Source organism: Littorina saxatilis, linkage group LG8 (assembly GCF_037325665.1).
Source record: "Littorina saxatilis isolate snail1 linkage group LG8, US_GU_Lsax_2.0, whole genome shotgun sequence".
Classification (NCBI taxonomy): Eukaryota; Metazoa; Mollusca; class Gastropoda; order Littorinimorpha; family Littorinidae; genus Littorina; species Littorina saxatilis.
This window is the reverse complement of record NC_090252.1, coordinates 55675339-55689692: the sequence shown is the minus strand read 5'-3', so window position 1 is coordinate 55689692 and position 14354 is coordinate 55675339. Positions and strand designations below refer to the sequence as shown.

Here is a 14354-nt window from a genome sequence, read left to right as displayed (position 1 = left end):
TGAAGCCTGTGCTGCGACTTCTGTCTTGTGTGTGGCGCACGTTATATGTCAAAGCAGCACCGCCCTGATATGGCCCTTCGTGGTCGGCTGGGCGTTAAGCAAACAAACAAACAAACAAATGCGCCTATGAACCCGCGCGTCTGCTTGTGACGTTATATGATTTATCCTACATACGTGAGAGAGACACCCGTGAGATAATAATCGTTCAAATCACACGTGTGTATATCATGTAAATGAGGTCATGTCAAGCAAGTCTGGCAGGGACCTGTTTTTCCACTGCTTATGATGCCAAAGTCACCGAGACAAACGTCATTATAGAAACAAAAATTGCGCTCGCTAATTACCCTCGATGAATCTTTAGAACTAACACGTCACGCCACACTTTTAGAGTGACGTTTCTTTGCTTTGACGTAATAGATTGCACGAGGCTTTAGAAGAGATCGAGGTTCCAAAACAAGCGTCTTCAATTTAGCCTCCTCGACTGCAGGACATTTTCAGTAAAATACACGTAAGTACAGTATGTAGGATAAACAGAATACAGAATACAGAATACAGTATTTATTGAGCCAAGTGACATTAAAAAACATTTAAAGCACAAGGAATTTCGCGTAGTGTTGGTAAAATCACGCACACACACACACCCACACACACACTGACACACACACCCACACATACACTGACATACACACCAACACACACACGCCCACACTACAGCAGTCACGATCACACCATCACACGCAGGGCAGACATGAGGTAAACGAATGACAATCATCTATTAAAAGAAAATGTACAAAGAGTGGTCTAAGATGCTGGTGGAAGGGTCTACACCAAATACAATTTTATAATCTAATGCATAGTTAGAACTAGCCCATCCCCTCCACCCACCCACTCATGAATAACTAAAATAATGCAGCTAAAGAAAATGTTGAACATTTGGAAATCAGGAATCACACATCAAAGTCCCACTCAACCCCCCCCCCCCCCCCCCCCCCACCACCACTCGTTGCTTTTTCAAATAGTGAATAGCTCGCTTTCGCTCGCAGTTCAATATTTTAAAAAACAACTCGTGTAAATCTGGTACGACACAGCAAGCCATGTAGTTTTCTCTATATACATGGAGCGAGAGAGGGAGAGGGAGAGGGAGAGAGAGAGAGAGAGAGAGAGAGAGAGAGAGAGAGAGAGAAAGAGAGAGAGAGAGAGAGGGAGAGAGAGAGAGAGAGAGAGAGAGATTTGTTTGGATATTGGTATCTTAATCTTAATTGTCAGTAAGTACTGGTGTCACATGACTGATGTGAACCAGTTGATTGGCTAATGGCGATGCGCTAAAACTGTTAGCGCACTCTTGGAGTGCGCTAACTTTTCCACAGAGCGTATTCTTCCGCCCTTTGCTTAAGCGAGAGTGTACTCTCATCCTCAGAATTAATTAATGACATGTAGCTTATATTCTCCACAATACCAATGATTAAGATCATAAATTTCCTGCTTTTCAATTAAAGCACAAGATGGGTTTTTTTTTCTGACAGATTGCATGTGCCTGTGCCGCAGTTGCCACTCATCTAAAAATAGAACCCGCTATGTCTAATTTTTCAGTTTCGACTTGCGAAGATTCCTCTCATAATTATGCCATGTTAGTGGCATGTAGTTTATTGTCCACATGACCAAATGATGAGTTAGTATACAATTCCCAGCAGCTAACAGAAAACACAAGTGTTATTCCGATAGCGTAGCAGCAAAGACGGTAGCAGCAAGATCAGCACGTAGCAGACTACACTGAAATACGACTGCATCTGTTCAGTAAATGAATGTTTTCCGAATTATTATTTCAAGGCAAGAACAATCGGAATCGAAAACGTGTAGGGTTTAGAACGTTCTTACCATATATAAGACTTATTAACAGCCTGCCTCATGCGTGCAGACTCAGTGCAACGTGACGAGCAATTTTTGTTTTTGAAATGAGACTCAGTGCAGTGCCAGTAGCAGACGACATAAATCCCGCTCGGCAAATTAACATGTTGGGCAAATGTGAACGATAAAACGATGGGGATATAATACGTGTAGGGTTCAGAGCATTCTTACCGTTCATATTTAGTACCAGACTCCCCGATGAGTGAAGATACCACACAAGAAACATGCCACAATGTGCTTTCCGTCGACCGTGGCAAGAGGCAAAACTCTGCACAGTCAATCTGTCGAAGCTCGATGAAGGTTTCGAAACCAAGAGCACAGTCCTTTCTCCGAGTTTAAATGAGGTCTCTATGAAAGATCATCACTTTTTAGCTTAACACTACACTGGAATTTACCAACAGAAATTAAAACAAGAGTTTGCGTGTGACGAAAGCACGACACACTTGAGACAGCCCACACAAAAGTAGATCCAGTGACACAAACCTGACCACACAGTTACGCCTATCCAAATGCGCGTTGCAAAATGTGCGTTTTGAATCTTCTTTTTTCTCTGGCGGTACTGACAATATCGTTATTGAAACAATCCCAGTGCACTAAGGGATTTATAGAGCAAATCTCGAAAATAATGAATTTTCTCGATTTGCTCTATAAATCCCTTAGTGCACTGGGATGTCTCAATAACTTTAATTATTATGATTTTATGTTCTTACATTTTATGTTGTATGTTGTAATACTGTGATACACCACACCTGAGTTTCTCAGCTAATAAAGTGTTCTATGTCTATGTCTATGTCTAAGCAAGCAATGAAATAACCCATCAGTAATGTTTGAGCGACATGTATTGCTGTACTTCAAGACATTTTTGTTATATTTGAGGTGTAGAAACAGCGAGCACACTGTAAAAACAACTACCCAAATCAGCTGATTGACAAACTTCTTTATGTGAACATTTGGCGAAAGTGTTGTTTCCATTCGCTCACAAGTCATTTAGGCTGACCGATTGACTGAATGTTTTCTTTACGCTTCACGCGACACCCTCGAAGTTTTGAGAGGAATGTCATCACCCTCGTGCACTTTTTGACGTTCAACTTTTTCTGTGTGTTTGTGATGTTGTTGTTGGGTATTGTTGTTTTTTTTGTCAGATGGTCAGTTTGCTGGATACGTGAATATAGAAAGCTGTAAAGACACCTTTATTACCATTCGAGAAAAGGCCAACAACACAATACTGTGCACAGGCTTCAACAAAAGGGACACCATAGTGTGGACATTCAAAGGGGCTGGTTCGAAGATATCGCCGGTGGCTACTTGCAATTCCTCTGTGTGCACTGTCCACGATCCTAGCCATTTTGCTGTAGAGAGGTCAGAGTCAGAGAGCACGCTGTACTACCAGCAGTATGACCGTGAGGTGGACAAAGACGCGATAGTTACCTGTCACAGTCAGTTTGGAGGGTCCAATAGGTCTATGCCATGCAATGTCATCGTCATAAGTAAGACTTCGCTTTACATGACTATCTTTTGTTTTATCCTTCTTGCTTTTTATCCCTCTCTCTTTCTTTTTCTTCACCCCCTTACTTTATTTCTCTCTTCCTTCTGTTTCTCTTTCTATCATTTACATATATATGAAAACAAATTACAAAAAGCATACATTAGTATTGACATTCTAAAATAGTGATCAAAACAGTGACCATTTCTAGAATTGGGCCACATATGGACAGAGAGACACATACACACACACACACACACACATACACACACACACACACACATACACACACACACACACACACACACACACACACAAAACCCATACACACACACACCCACACACACACACACACACATACACACACACACATAGAACGAGAGAGAGACCACACACACACACACACACATATACACACATACATAGAACGAGAGAGAGACAGGTCGACAGGCAGACAGGCAACAAGACCGACAGACAGACAGGCAACAAGACAGAGATAAGGGGGGGGGGGGGGGGGGGCGCTCAGACAGAATGCATGGCTTTACTTGCGTGCAGAACCAGCAGAGCTGTCCAGTTGCGCTGTAGAGGAAGACCGAGACAGGGGGACAGTCAGAGGAAGCTGTCGCTTTGAACACGCCTATTCCGACAGGCGAGCTTTCCTTTGCACTTGGTTTTGGGAAACAGAAAGAAAGGTAATGAGAAACGTCGTAACAGCGTGTTTAAACTTCCACTGAATCATGAAGTAGATTCTGATTGTTGTTGTTTGTATTGCCGTGCTAAACCACAGCCCCATGAAATAACAGAGTATATTTGTAGAAATCAAGATGCTGCGAACTGTTATCACGCTATGTCACACGCTTTCCTTCTTTGGCACTACTAAAGCAAACGTGTGCAAGATTGTATGTTACACGCTTTGGAGCATGTGCAAGAACGGATTCAAACTCGAAATCGTCCTTCCAAAAGCCCCAAAATGCACACACGACTTTCATTTCTCCTGCTGTTATTGTTTCTTCTCTTTACAAATTCTTCATCGCTGAGAATACTGAAAACGGCATCCATACGCGAATTTAGCTGCCCTTGGAAAGTGGCTCGCTCACGAGGCTTGTTAGTCTGAATCTAGAAGGACAGAGTTATGAACATAGATGACAAAGATCCCGGAAAGAACAAACATTTCGCGGATGCAGACACAGAAAGACGTCATGAAGATTGCGATGCTTCAAAAGATACAGACTGTGACGATGACTGTGACGTCATTCACATATACCGAGACGTCATTCATAGTTGTTCGGTCACTTTCGTCAAAAAGTAGATCTCTCCACAATGGCTGCTCCTGTGTTTAGGTTTATCAAGCCTGAGTACGCAAAACGTGTTTGTTCTCTCCACTGTTGAAGCTGTGAGACATAAATGCTATTCCGACTTGGTCGTGTGACAGAGTTTTCTTCCACACTCGATTAGCTGATGTCTAACTCAGCCTGACGGCTTCGTTAGACAATCAACGTAATCTTGTGTGGAAGAAAACGTACGTCTGTCACACGACCAATTCTGAATAGCAGGTACTGACCTACGTCTACAAAAGACGTGCATAATCTGACAATTGAATCCTGCTGTGATTGAGGAATTCTAACAGAAGCGGGACGTGTTTCTGATCAGTTACCAAAATTAAAACAAATTAAAATCAAGAAAAGAGTTTTCTATTAAATGCGGTTTGGAAATGAACTGGTAGGGGTTTTGACATCCTGACGTCAATACTATCTGCGAGTCATAGTTTCATTTTGGAATAAATTATCAAGGCCAAGTTCCTTTTTACATTTAGTCAAGTTTTGACTAAATGTTTTAACAGAGGGGGAATCGAGACGAGGGTCGTGGTGTATGTGTGTCTGTGTGTGTGTCTGTCTGTGCGTGTGTGTGTGTAGAGCGATTCAGACTAAACTACTGGACCTATCTTTATTAAATTTGACATAAGAGTTTCTGGGAATGATATCCCCAGACAATTTGTTTCATTTTTTCAATAAATACCTTTGATGACGTCATATCCGGCTTTTTGTAAAAGTTGAGGCGGCACTGTCACACCCTCATTTTTTAATCAAATTGATTGAAGTTTTAATCTTCGACGAAGGCCGGACTTTGGTATTGCATTTCAGGTTGGTGGCTTAAAACCTAATGAAGGAGTTTGGTCATTAAAAATCGGAAACTTGTAATTAACATTATTTTTTTTATTAAAGGTACTGAACTTGTCAAATCCAGGTGCACGGAGCCCCTGGGGCTTTTAGTCATACCTCAGGCAGCTATCCGTTAGAAGAACTACCAAGTTTCATTGACTTGCACCCAAAGAGTCAAGAACTGCGATTTTTATACGAATTAATTTCGTACTCGGACCCGGCTGGTCTTGACCTATTTTTGGATCTAAATTTAGATCAGGTAGATTACCACATCATGCACAAAAAGACACTAGCAAACTATGTCAGACGTCATCATGAGTTTGTGTAAAACAAAATGGAGGCCGGTGTCATGATTTCATCTTTCGCCTGTGTACATATTTCCCCCTCGACATATACTCAAGACTGAAATGTTGTTTCCTGGTAAAATTAGGAAGTGAAATTATTTATGGACGAATAGCATGTCAGTTTATTGCATGTGAAGAAAATTGGTGGTAAAATCTAATAGATTTCACCCCCAAAATCGAATTCTTCGAAAACGTGTACTGAGTGGTTACGTCCCTTGAGTAAGAAGGAAAACATTTTAGGATGAATCAAATTTCTAAATTAAATAAAACAAATTGGTTGGACAAATTTGGCCCCATGAATGTAAGGTACACAAGGTCGCTCATCAGTACTATCGAAGGGTGTTTTTTTGTTCAGTGTAGAGTTTATACTAGATCAACGAGGCCGAGAAGCGAAATATCAACACGGCGAAAGATGAAAACGTCACACCGGAATCACTCAGTTGAATCGAACTCCGACCAAACACCACGTAATAACTAAGTTAATTTATGCACTCGCGTGAACAAAAAACTGTCGAGCTTCACAGATGTCGTCGTTGGGTAGTTTTGGGTTTGTTTTACGACCACAGGAGGATTTTTGAACTGTAAATGCACTCAGCTGCAACAAAAAGGCAAAACGAAGGCTGTGAGCTGCACTGTGCCTTTAAACGATCCAAAACAATTTCATCTTATTCTTCGTCATTTTCTGATTCCAAAAACATATAGATATGTATATTTGGATTACAAACAAGCTCTGAAAATTAAAAATATGAAAATATGATTAAAATTAATTTTCCGAAATCGATTTAAAAACAATTTCATCTTATTCCTTGTCGGTCCCTGATTCCAAAAACATATAGATATGATATGTTTGGATTAAAAACAAACTCAGTAAGCTAAAAAGAATAGACATACAGAAAAGCGTGTTATTCTGCTCAGCGCGACCACTACCGCACTATTCTGCATGGCTTGTCGATTTCACTGCCTTTGCCACGAGCGGTGGACTGACGAAACTACGAGTATGCGGTTTTGGTGAAAAAAGCAGTGCGTTCAGTTTCTTTCTGTGAGTTCGACAGCTTGACTAAATGTTGTTATTTCGCCTTACGCGACTTGTTATACCATTATTTTTAATCAATATTTACCTCTGCATAACAAAGAGATCGCAATCGCACCAGCAGAAATAATAGACTACACGCAAGAAAACAAGCAAACAAACAAACAAACAAGCAAACAAACAATCACGAAAAAACGAGCAAACAAAGGTAGAAATATGTATTGGTCTGAATTGTGACGTTTAGTAAATGAATCATTCATTGACTGTTGGTCCTTCAGTCCAAACTACTCTCTGGCAACATCCAGTACGACAACGGTACACAGGGTCCGAGTGGTGTGTGTACCTTTACAAACAACATTGCCTGGAAACCTGGTACCTACACATACATCATCAACTTCTATCCTGGACCTGGGAACATCACGGTGAATGTTGGAAACATAGGTAAGCATTGGATACTCGTATGAAATAATTCATCAAACATGTGTTTTTTGTTTGTATCACTACGTGTGTATGTGTTCATGGATGTGTGTATATCTATCTGTGTGTGTGTGTGTGTGTGTGTGTGTGTGTGGGTGTGTGTGTGTGTGTGTGTGTGTGTGTGTGTGTGTGTGTGTGTGTGTGTGTGTGTGTGTGTGTGTATGTATGAACTAGATGATTACCCGCTTCGCCGGGTACCGGCTTCGCCGGGAAGAAGTAGAGCCGAATACCAGGCTGCGCCTGGGACCCGGCTTTGCTGGGTGTATGCCGGCTTCGCCGGCGCACGAAGGAAAGGAGATAAACGCGCAAAACACTGGAGACCTTCTAAAAATAGTAACGTGCAGTGACCTTCTAAAAATAGTAACGTAGTAACGGGAATATGGATTGACGCCACACGGAGGAAGGGAGATAATCGCGGCTGAAAACACTGGAGAAGATAAGGAAGAGTTAGTGGTAGTGGATCCCGACAAAAACAAAAAAAATCGGTTCAGCGCGCACAGCGCTGCGCGCTGAGAGCACGTGTTGAAATATCTCATCGATGAGGTTGTGTCCGGGGTGTAGCTGAATACGGTGTCCAAATTTGAAAAAGATCCACCGAGAACTTTGGCCGTGCATCGCGAACAGACAGACAGACAGACAGACAGACAGACACTAGTCGTATATATATATATAGATGTGTGTGTTTGTGTTTATGTGTTTATGTGTGTGTGTGTGTGTGTGTGTGTGTGTGTGTGTGTGTGTGTGTGTGTGTGTGCTATTGTTTTCCTTTTTTGTAATGTTTTGATTGTTTATTTATTTGTGATTATAATTTTTTTTTATCCATTTTTTGAAACATATTATTTCCGTTGCTGTCATCTTTTAATTGTGCAATTTAGTCAGTGTGTTTGTACATTTTACTTATTTTTCTAACTACTTCTCTCCCCTGAAAATCCTATTTTCGGTGTGACTAGAGTACTTTCCCTTTATGTTTTTCTCCATATTGTTACTTATTTTTGTTTTTGTGCTGTTTTTACATTTAGTCAAGTTTTGACCTAATGTTTTAACGTAGAGGGGGGAATCGAGACGAGGGTCGTGGTGTATGTGTGTGTGTGTGTGTGTATGTGTGTGTGTGTGTGTGTGTGTGTGTTTCTGTGTGTGTGTGTGTGTGTGTATGTGTGTCTGTCTGTGTGTGTGTGTAGAGCGATTCAGACCAAACTACTGGACCGATCTTTATGAAATTTGACGTGAGAGTTCCTGGGATCGATATCCCCGGATGTGTTTTTCTTTTTTTCGATAAATATCTTTGATGACGTCATATCCGGCTTTTTGTAAAAGTTGAGGCGGCACTGTCACACCCTCATTTTTCAATCAAATTGATTGAAATTTTGCCCCAGCAATCTTCGACAAAGGCCGGACTTCGGTATTGCATTTCAGCTTGGTGGCTTAAAAATTAATTAATGACTTTGGTCATTAAAAATCTGAAAATTGTAAAAAAAAAAATTGTTTTTAAAACGATCCAAATTTACGTTTATCTTATTCTTCATCATTTTCTGATTCCAAAAACATATAAATATGTTATATTTGGATTAAAAACAAGCTCTGAAAATTAAAAATACAAAAATTATTATTAAAATAAAATTTCCGAAATCGATTTAAAAACAATTTCATCTTATTCCTTGTGGGTTCCTGATTCCAAAAACATATAGATGTGATATGTTTGGATTAAAAACACGCTCAGAAAGTTAAAAAGAATAGAGATAAAGAAAAGCGTGCTATCCTTCTCAGCGCAACTACTACCCCGCTCTTCTTGTCAATTTCACTGCCATTGCATCGAGCGGTGGACTGACGATGCTACGAGTATACGCTCTTGCTGTAAAAATGCAGTGAGTTCAGTTTCATTCTGTTAGTTCGACAGCTTGACTAAATGTTGTAATTTCGCCTTACGCGACTTGTTTGTTGTTGTATTTGCTTTTTGTTTTCCTGTGTATTCGTTGTCCCGGAGAAGCTTCCAAGGGCAGAAATTCGACCTTGTCTTTGTGCTGTCTTTGTGTTGACTGAAAGCCACTTCTTGGTTATTTTGTTATTTCCGTTATTGCGAAAGGACCTTGCCATACAAATCTGAGCAAACGAATACTTTTCCAGATACTTCGCCTGAAACAAAGGAAGAGAACGACCTTCCCTTAGGAGCGATTGCTGGTGGCATAGTGGCTGTCGTGGCTGTCATCATCATCATTGTCGTCGTCGTCGTTGTGGTTTTCATCAGAAGAAAGCGAAAACAAAAACCTGCTGGAAGTGCGCGTGGGTCTGGCGGTTACGCTTCAAACGAGAACGACGGTAAGCGGTTTGCACATGAATTTTCCGAATCACCATTGCAATTTGTTATATTGTCCGTGTGATTACGACTTCAAGTTTGTTGTTTTTACTTGGAGACGGGTATTCGGGTGTGGTGTACTGGTTGGGGTGGGTGGGTTGAAACGGGGGCGGGGGCATGACGATGATTAGTTGTATTGGTTGGTTGGCTTATTATTATTATTGTTAAATTTTATCGTGACTATCACAACGATAAAATGAGCTTATTATTCCTTTTTTGTGTTATTGACCGAACACAACTGAACTGATTTATATGTGGTGATATGACCAAGATACGCCCAAAGACACATACGAGTACCGACCATAAGCCCTAAGATTGTTTCTGGGTTTTGTTCCAGACTTTGAAGAGCACGTCAACCCAATGTACACCACAAGCGTAGACACACACGACACACATAGCACTGACCACAAACCCTCCGCCACTGCTGTGCGGATTTCCCCCAACTCACACAACGGACATCCTGCCGCGCCTTACTCGCTGGAAGCTGACATGTACACAACTGTTGATGGTGAAGCAAGGTTCGTCCCTAATAACCAAGCAAGCGGTATGGGCGACAGGTCTGGTGGATATGAAGACATCGGCTTTGACAGCAACAGAAACAAGCGTGTGCCACAGAAAGATGAGTATGCGGTGGTGGACAAATCCAGAGCAATGAAAGGCCCTGCATCGTCAGCAAACACCAATGCCTCCTCCCCTGCTCACACGACTGAATGCAGCGACGTGTATGCTGTTGTCGACAAGAGCTCATCTCGAAACAAAGCTGCAAAAAACATCAAGGTCGCTGAGGCGGAAACTGAAGGAGCAGCCTATGCGCAGGTGCAGAAACCCAAGCCTGCCCTCAAGCCTAAGACTTCAACAAAACCATCATCTGATAAGGTATGTTTTATTTTAAATGATGCACACCATGCTTTATTGATTAGTGAAGAACAAGGAGAAGGCCCATACACTAACAACATGAATCATACTTTAAGTACGGAGTAAAGACGGGAGAGATTGACATGAAAGACCACCCAAAATACAGTACAATTGTTTTTGCTGAACTTTTCCAATATTTGCAGTACTTCCTTTTGTCATTCACACACACACACACACACACACACACACACACACACACACACACACACACACACACACACACACACTCACGCACACACACACACTCACACACACTCACACTCACACACACACACACGCACACACACACACACACACACACACACGCACGCACGCACACACACACATACACACACACTCACACACACACGCACACACACACACACGCACACACACACACTCACACACTCAGACATGTACACACACAAGCACGCACACACACACACACACACACACACACACACACACACACACACACACACACACACACACACACACACACACACACACACACACACACACGAATGCTTATTGTTGTTTCTTTGTTTCTTTGTTGGTTTCGTGTTTGCTTGCCTGCTTACTTGTTTTTTTGCCGGCCTGTTTTTTTGAAAAGCTTATCTCAAAATACACAGCACGCATTTCAGCGCTTTTGAATCACACACATCAAACTGCTTGTGTTAAAAACAATGCTCGCTGTTTCGAACAGGACGTCACACAGCGCGGTGCAGAAGACGATGACGAGTACCACACTCTGAGTCACACCAGGGGGTCTCCACACACACAGGACCAAGCGGACCTTGAGCCACAGTACAGCCATATTGGCCACGACTGAGCTTTTTTTCCTGAGTGACTTTAACGGGAGAGATTGCTGCAGTGACGTACTTTTGATTCATAAAGTGATAATTAATAATAATAATAATAATAATAATAATGGTGATTTCTATAGCGCTTTCGAACACACAAAGCGCTTTACAAAAGCAATAACAACATCATTACCAGAATGACGCCATTGACGGAATAGAACTTAATCATAAACACTTTACAACAAAAACCAACAACAAAACATAAATGTTACAAAAATCCAGAGGCTATTACAGGAACGAACTCTCAGTATACACAACAATTATGATGCACACACACACACACACACACCCACACATGTCCACACACACGCACACACACACACACACACACACACACACACACACACACACACACACACACACACACACACACACACACACAGTAAACATTGTTCATCCGAAAGTGCACATTCACAGGGTCGCGACAACTACATCATCATAGAATGCTTCTCTGAAGAGGTGAGTCTTGAGATTTGCTTTGAAAGAAGGCAGAGATGGACTGAGACGTGGAGACAAAGGGAGTTTGTTCCAGATATGATCAGCTGCGACTGAAAGACAGCGGCCACCATGATCGTCCCTCCGATACTTAGGAGCTTTGACAAATTTATTTTGGGAGGCAGAACGGACAACCCTTTCAGGATTATTTTTCTGCACGAGATCGGACTGGTACTGTGGAGCCGTGCCCGCGGCAATTTGATAGAAAATGCAGCAGATCTTGTATTTAATTCTTTGTTCCACTGGAAGCCAATGTAGCTGTTTGAGTAGAGGCGTGACGCTTTGTTTCATAGGTGTTCGAAACACGAGTCTAGCGGCAGCGTTCTGGACTAGTTGCAGGGGCTTGGTGACAGATTTGGGACATTCAGCGAGCAGTGAATTACAGTAGTCTAATCTAGAGAGTATGCCGGAACAGACTAGTCTTTTGGTTGCGTCTTCGGTAAGGTACTGTCGAATGGAATCTATACGCCGGATCTCCATTCGCGCTGCTTTACATGTTTGGACTACATGCTGTTTCATGCTAAGATCTTTGTCAAAAAAGACTCCGAGATCACGGGATGTATCCGAGAACTTGATGTCAATATTGTTCAAAGAGATGGCCTGTGGGAGTTCTGAAATAGACTTAGCATGTGTAGGGGTGGAGTATGAAAAACGCATGGCTTCAGTTTTGTCGTCATTTAGTTTGAGTTTGTTCTCTTCCATCCATGCCCCGACATCTCTCACACACTCCTGTAGCGACAGAACCAAATCTGGGTACTTGTCATGTGATGCAGAATGATTGATCTGCGTATCATCTGCGAAGATTTCGTGTAGCACACAATGATTCTCTATGAGAGTTGTCAGCGGTGTTGTGTACATAATGAACAGCACCGGGCCTAACACAGAACCTTGAGGAACACCAAACACAAGAGAGGTTTCAGCAGATTGTTGGCCATCGATCAGAACTAGCGGTCCAATGGCAGACCACTCCTCTGCATGATCTGTCAGACATGGTCGTCTGCTAGAGAGGGAAAAAAATGACGCTATTGGAGTTTCTGCTCAACCAAGTCTACACAATGAGAATCAACACAGTAGCCCTCTGTGATGGAATCGGTTAATTCGCGACTTCAACAAAATTGTTGTTTTCTGATGTTCGGGTATGACTTCACTTCTTTGTAACTGGTTTGTCACGGTGTCAAGGGAAAATTTGGTGGTATAGTTTTCTGATCACGGTACCCCTGAGGGATCGTGGAATAGGCCTAAGTATTATTTCCGAGTAGTCTCTAAACCCCTATTGAAATGGTCTGGCGGAATAGCCGACTCGCCTAATTTGAATAGGTAAAATCAGTGTTTGTTTTAGCGAGGGACGGTTGTGCTGTGCGATGCGTCGTTTGTTGTCACTCCTCTGTGTAAATGCGGTGGTCAAGAGGTTGACCGTGCAAGCGTGATACATCAGAGAGCGATGGGATGACTGATGCGAGCGAATGTGTTTGTTGTGATGTGGGATGAACGTGTATTATTATTTTAGAGGAAGTAGTTAGGTTTTAGTTTAATGCCTGCAGTTGGAAGAAGAACCGAAACATGGAAGCGGACAATCTTGCGTTTGTTGGAGGACAGTAAAGCAGTGTGCTTCGCCGGTTCGGACTGTGTGTAACTTCGAGGACTTTCGGCAGTGATGTGATTCCTAACTGTGTTGTAGACATTCGGAGGATTCAGAAGGAAGTGTGTTGATACAGTGCCGAACGGTGTGTTCTGTGTGACGAGAGGTATTTTGTTATAACCTGTGTATTTGTATGATGACTATGTTCTGATTTGAGTTAATAGCGAAATGTTTGAAATGTTCATTCGTTGTGTGCCGTGTGTGTTGTTCGAGTGCGTGTTGTCATCATCCCGTATGCATGAGTATGACTGTGTGTGACTGTGTGTGTAAAAATGTGTGAATGAGTGTATGAATGAAGAAGCCCCGTACACGGAAAAGCAAACACCGGAACAAATACGTCAGCAGCACATCTAAATTCCTTGACACACGGTCTCTCATCTGTTGTCGCGGGGTATTCAATCCCAATCCAAACAACCTGTAACTCTCTACAGTACCATCAAAAGACAGTCAAACAAACGCACAAGCGATTAAATAAACAGGCCAAACAATTGAAGTACGAATGCATGTTAAATCACTAATGCCAGCTGACTCTAGGATGGTTCAAATTGCAAGTATAATGTATTGTAAAACTATTTAATCGTTCAGGTATATTTTAGCCTAGAGCATGTGCTGTATTATGATTGCTCTAATCAAGTGTTTCGTTTTTACAGATTCTCTGGTTCATGTCAAAATACTATGGACGATCGAATTTTATTTGGCATCAGTCACTGTATTC

The 14354-nt window shown here is 42.0% G+C and overlaps 1 protein-coding gene across 1 annotated transcript in view; it reads left to right on the top strand.

Annotated features, from left to right (window-relative positions):
- Positions 1-13821, top strand: part of LOC138974384 (uncharacterized) — a 14618-nt gene extending 797 nt beyond the window's left edge. Inside the window, exons 2-7 of the mRNA XM_070347101.1 lie at positions 3048-3392; positions 3944-4080; positions 7200-7362; positions 9520-9711; positions 10086-10624; positions 11349-13821. Of these exons, the coding sequence (XP_070203202.1) occupies positions 3048-3392; positions 3944-4080; positions 7200-7362; positions 9520-9711; positions 10086-10624; positions 11349-11474 (1502 nt within the window). The 3' untranslated portion in view covers positions 11475-13821. The remainder of the gene's footprint in view (positions 1-3047; positions 3393-3943; positions 4081-7199; positions 7363-9519; positions 9712-10085; positions 10625-11348) is intronic.
- Positions 13822-14354: the final 533 nt, after the last annotated feature.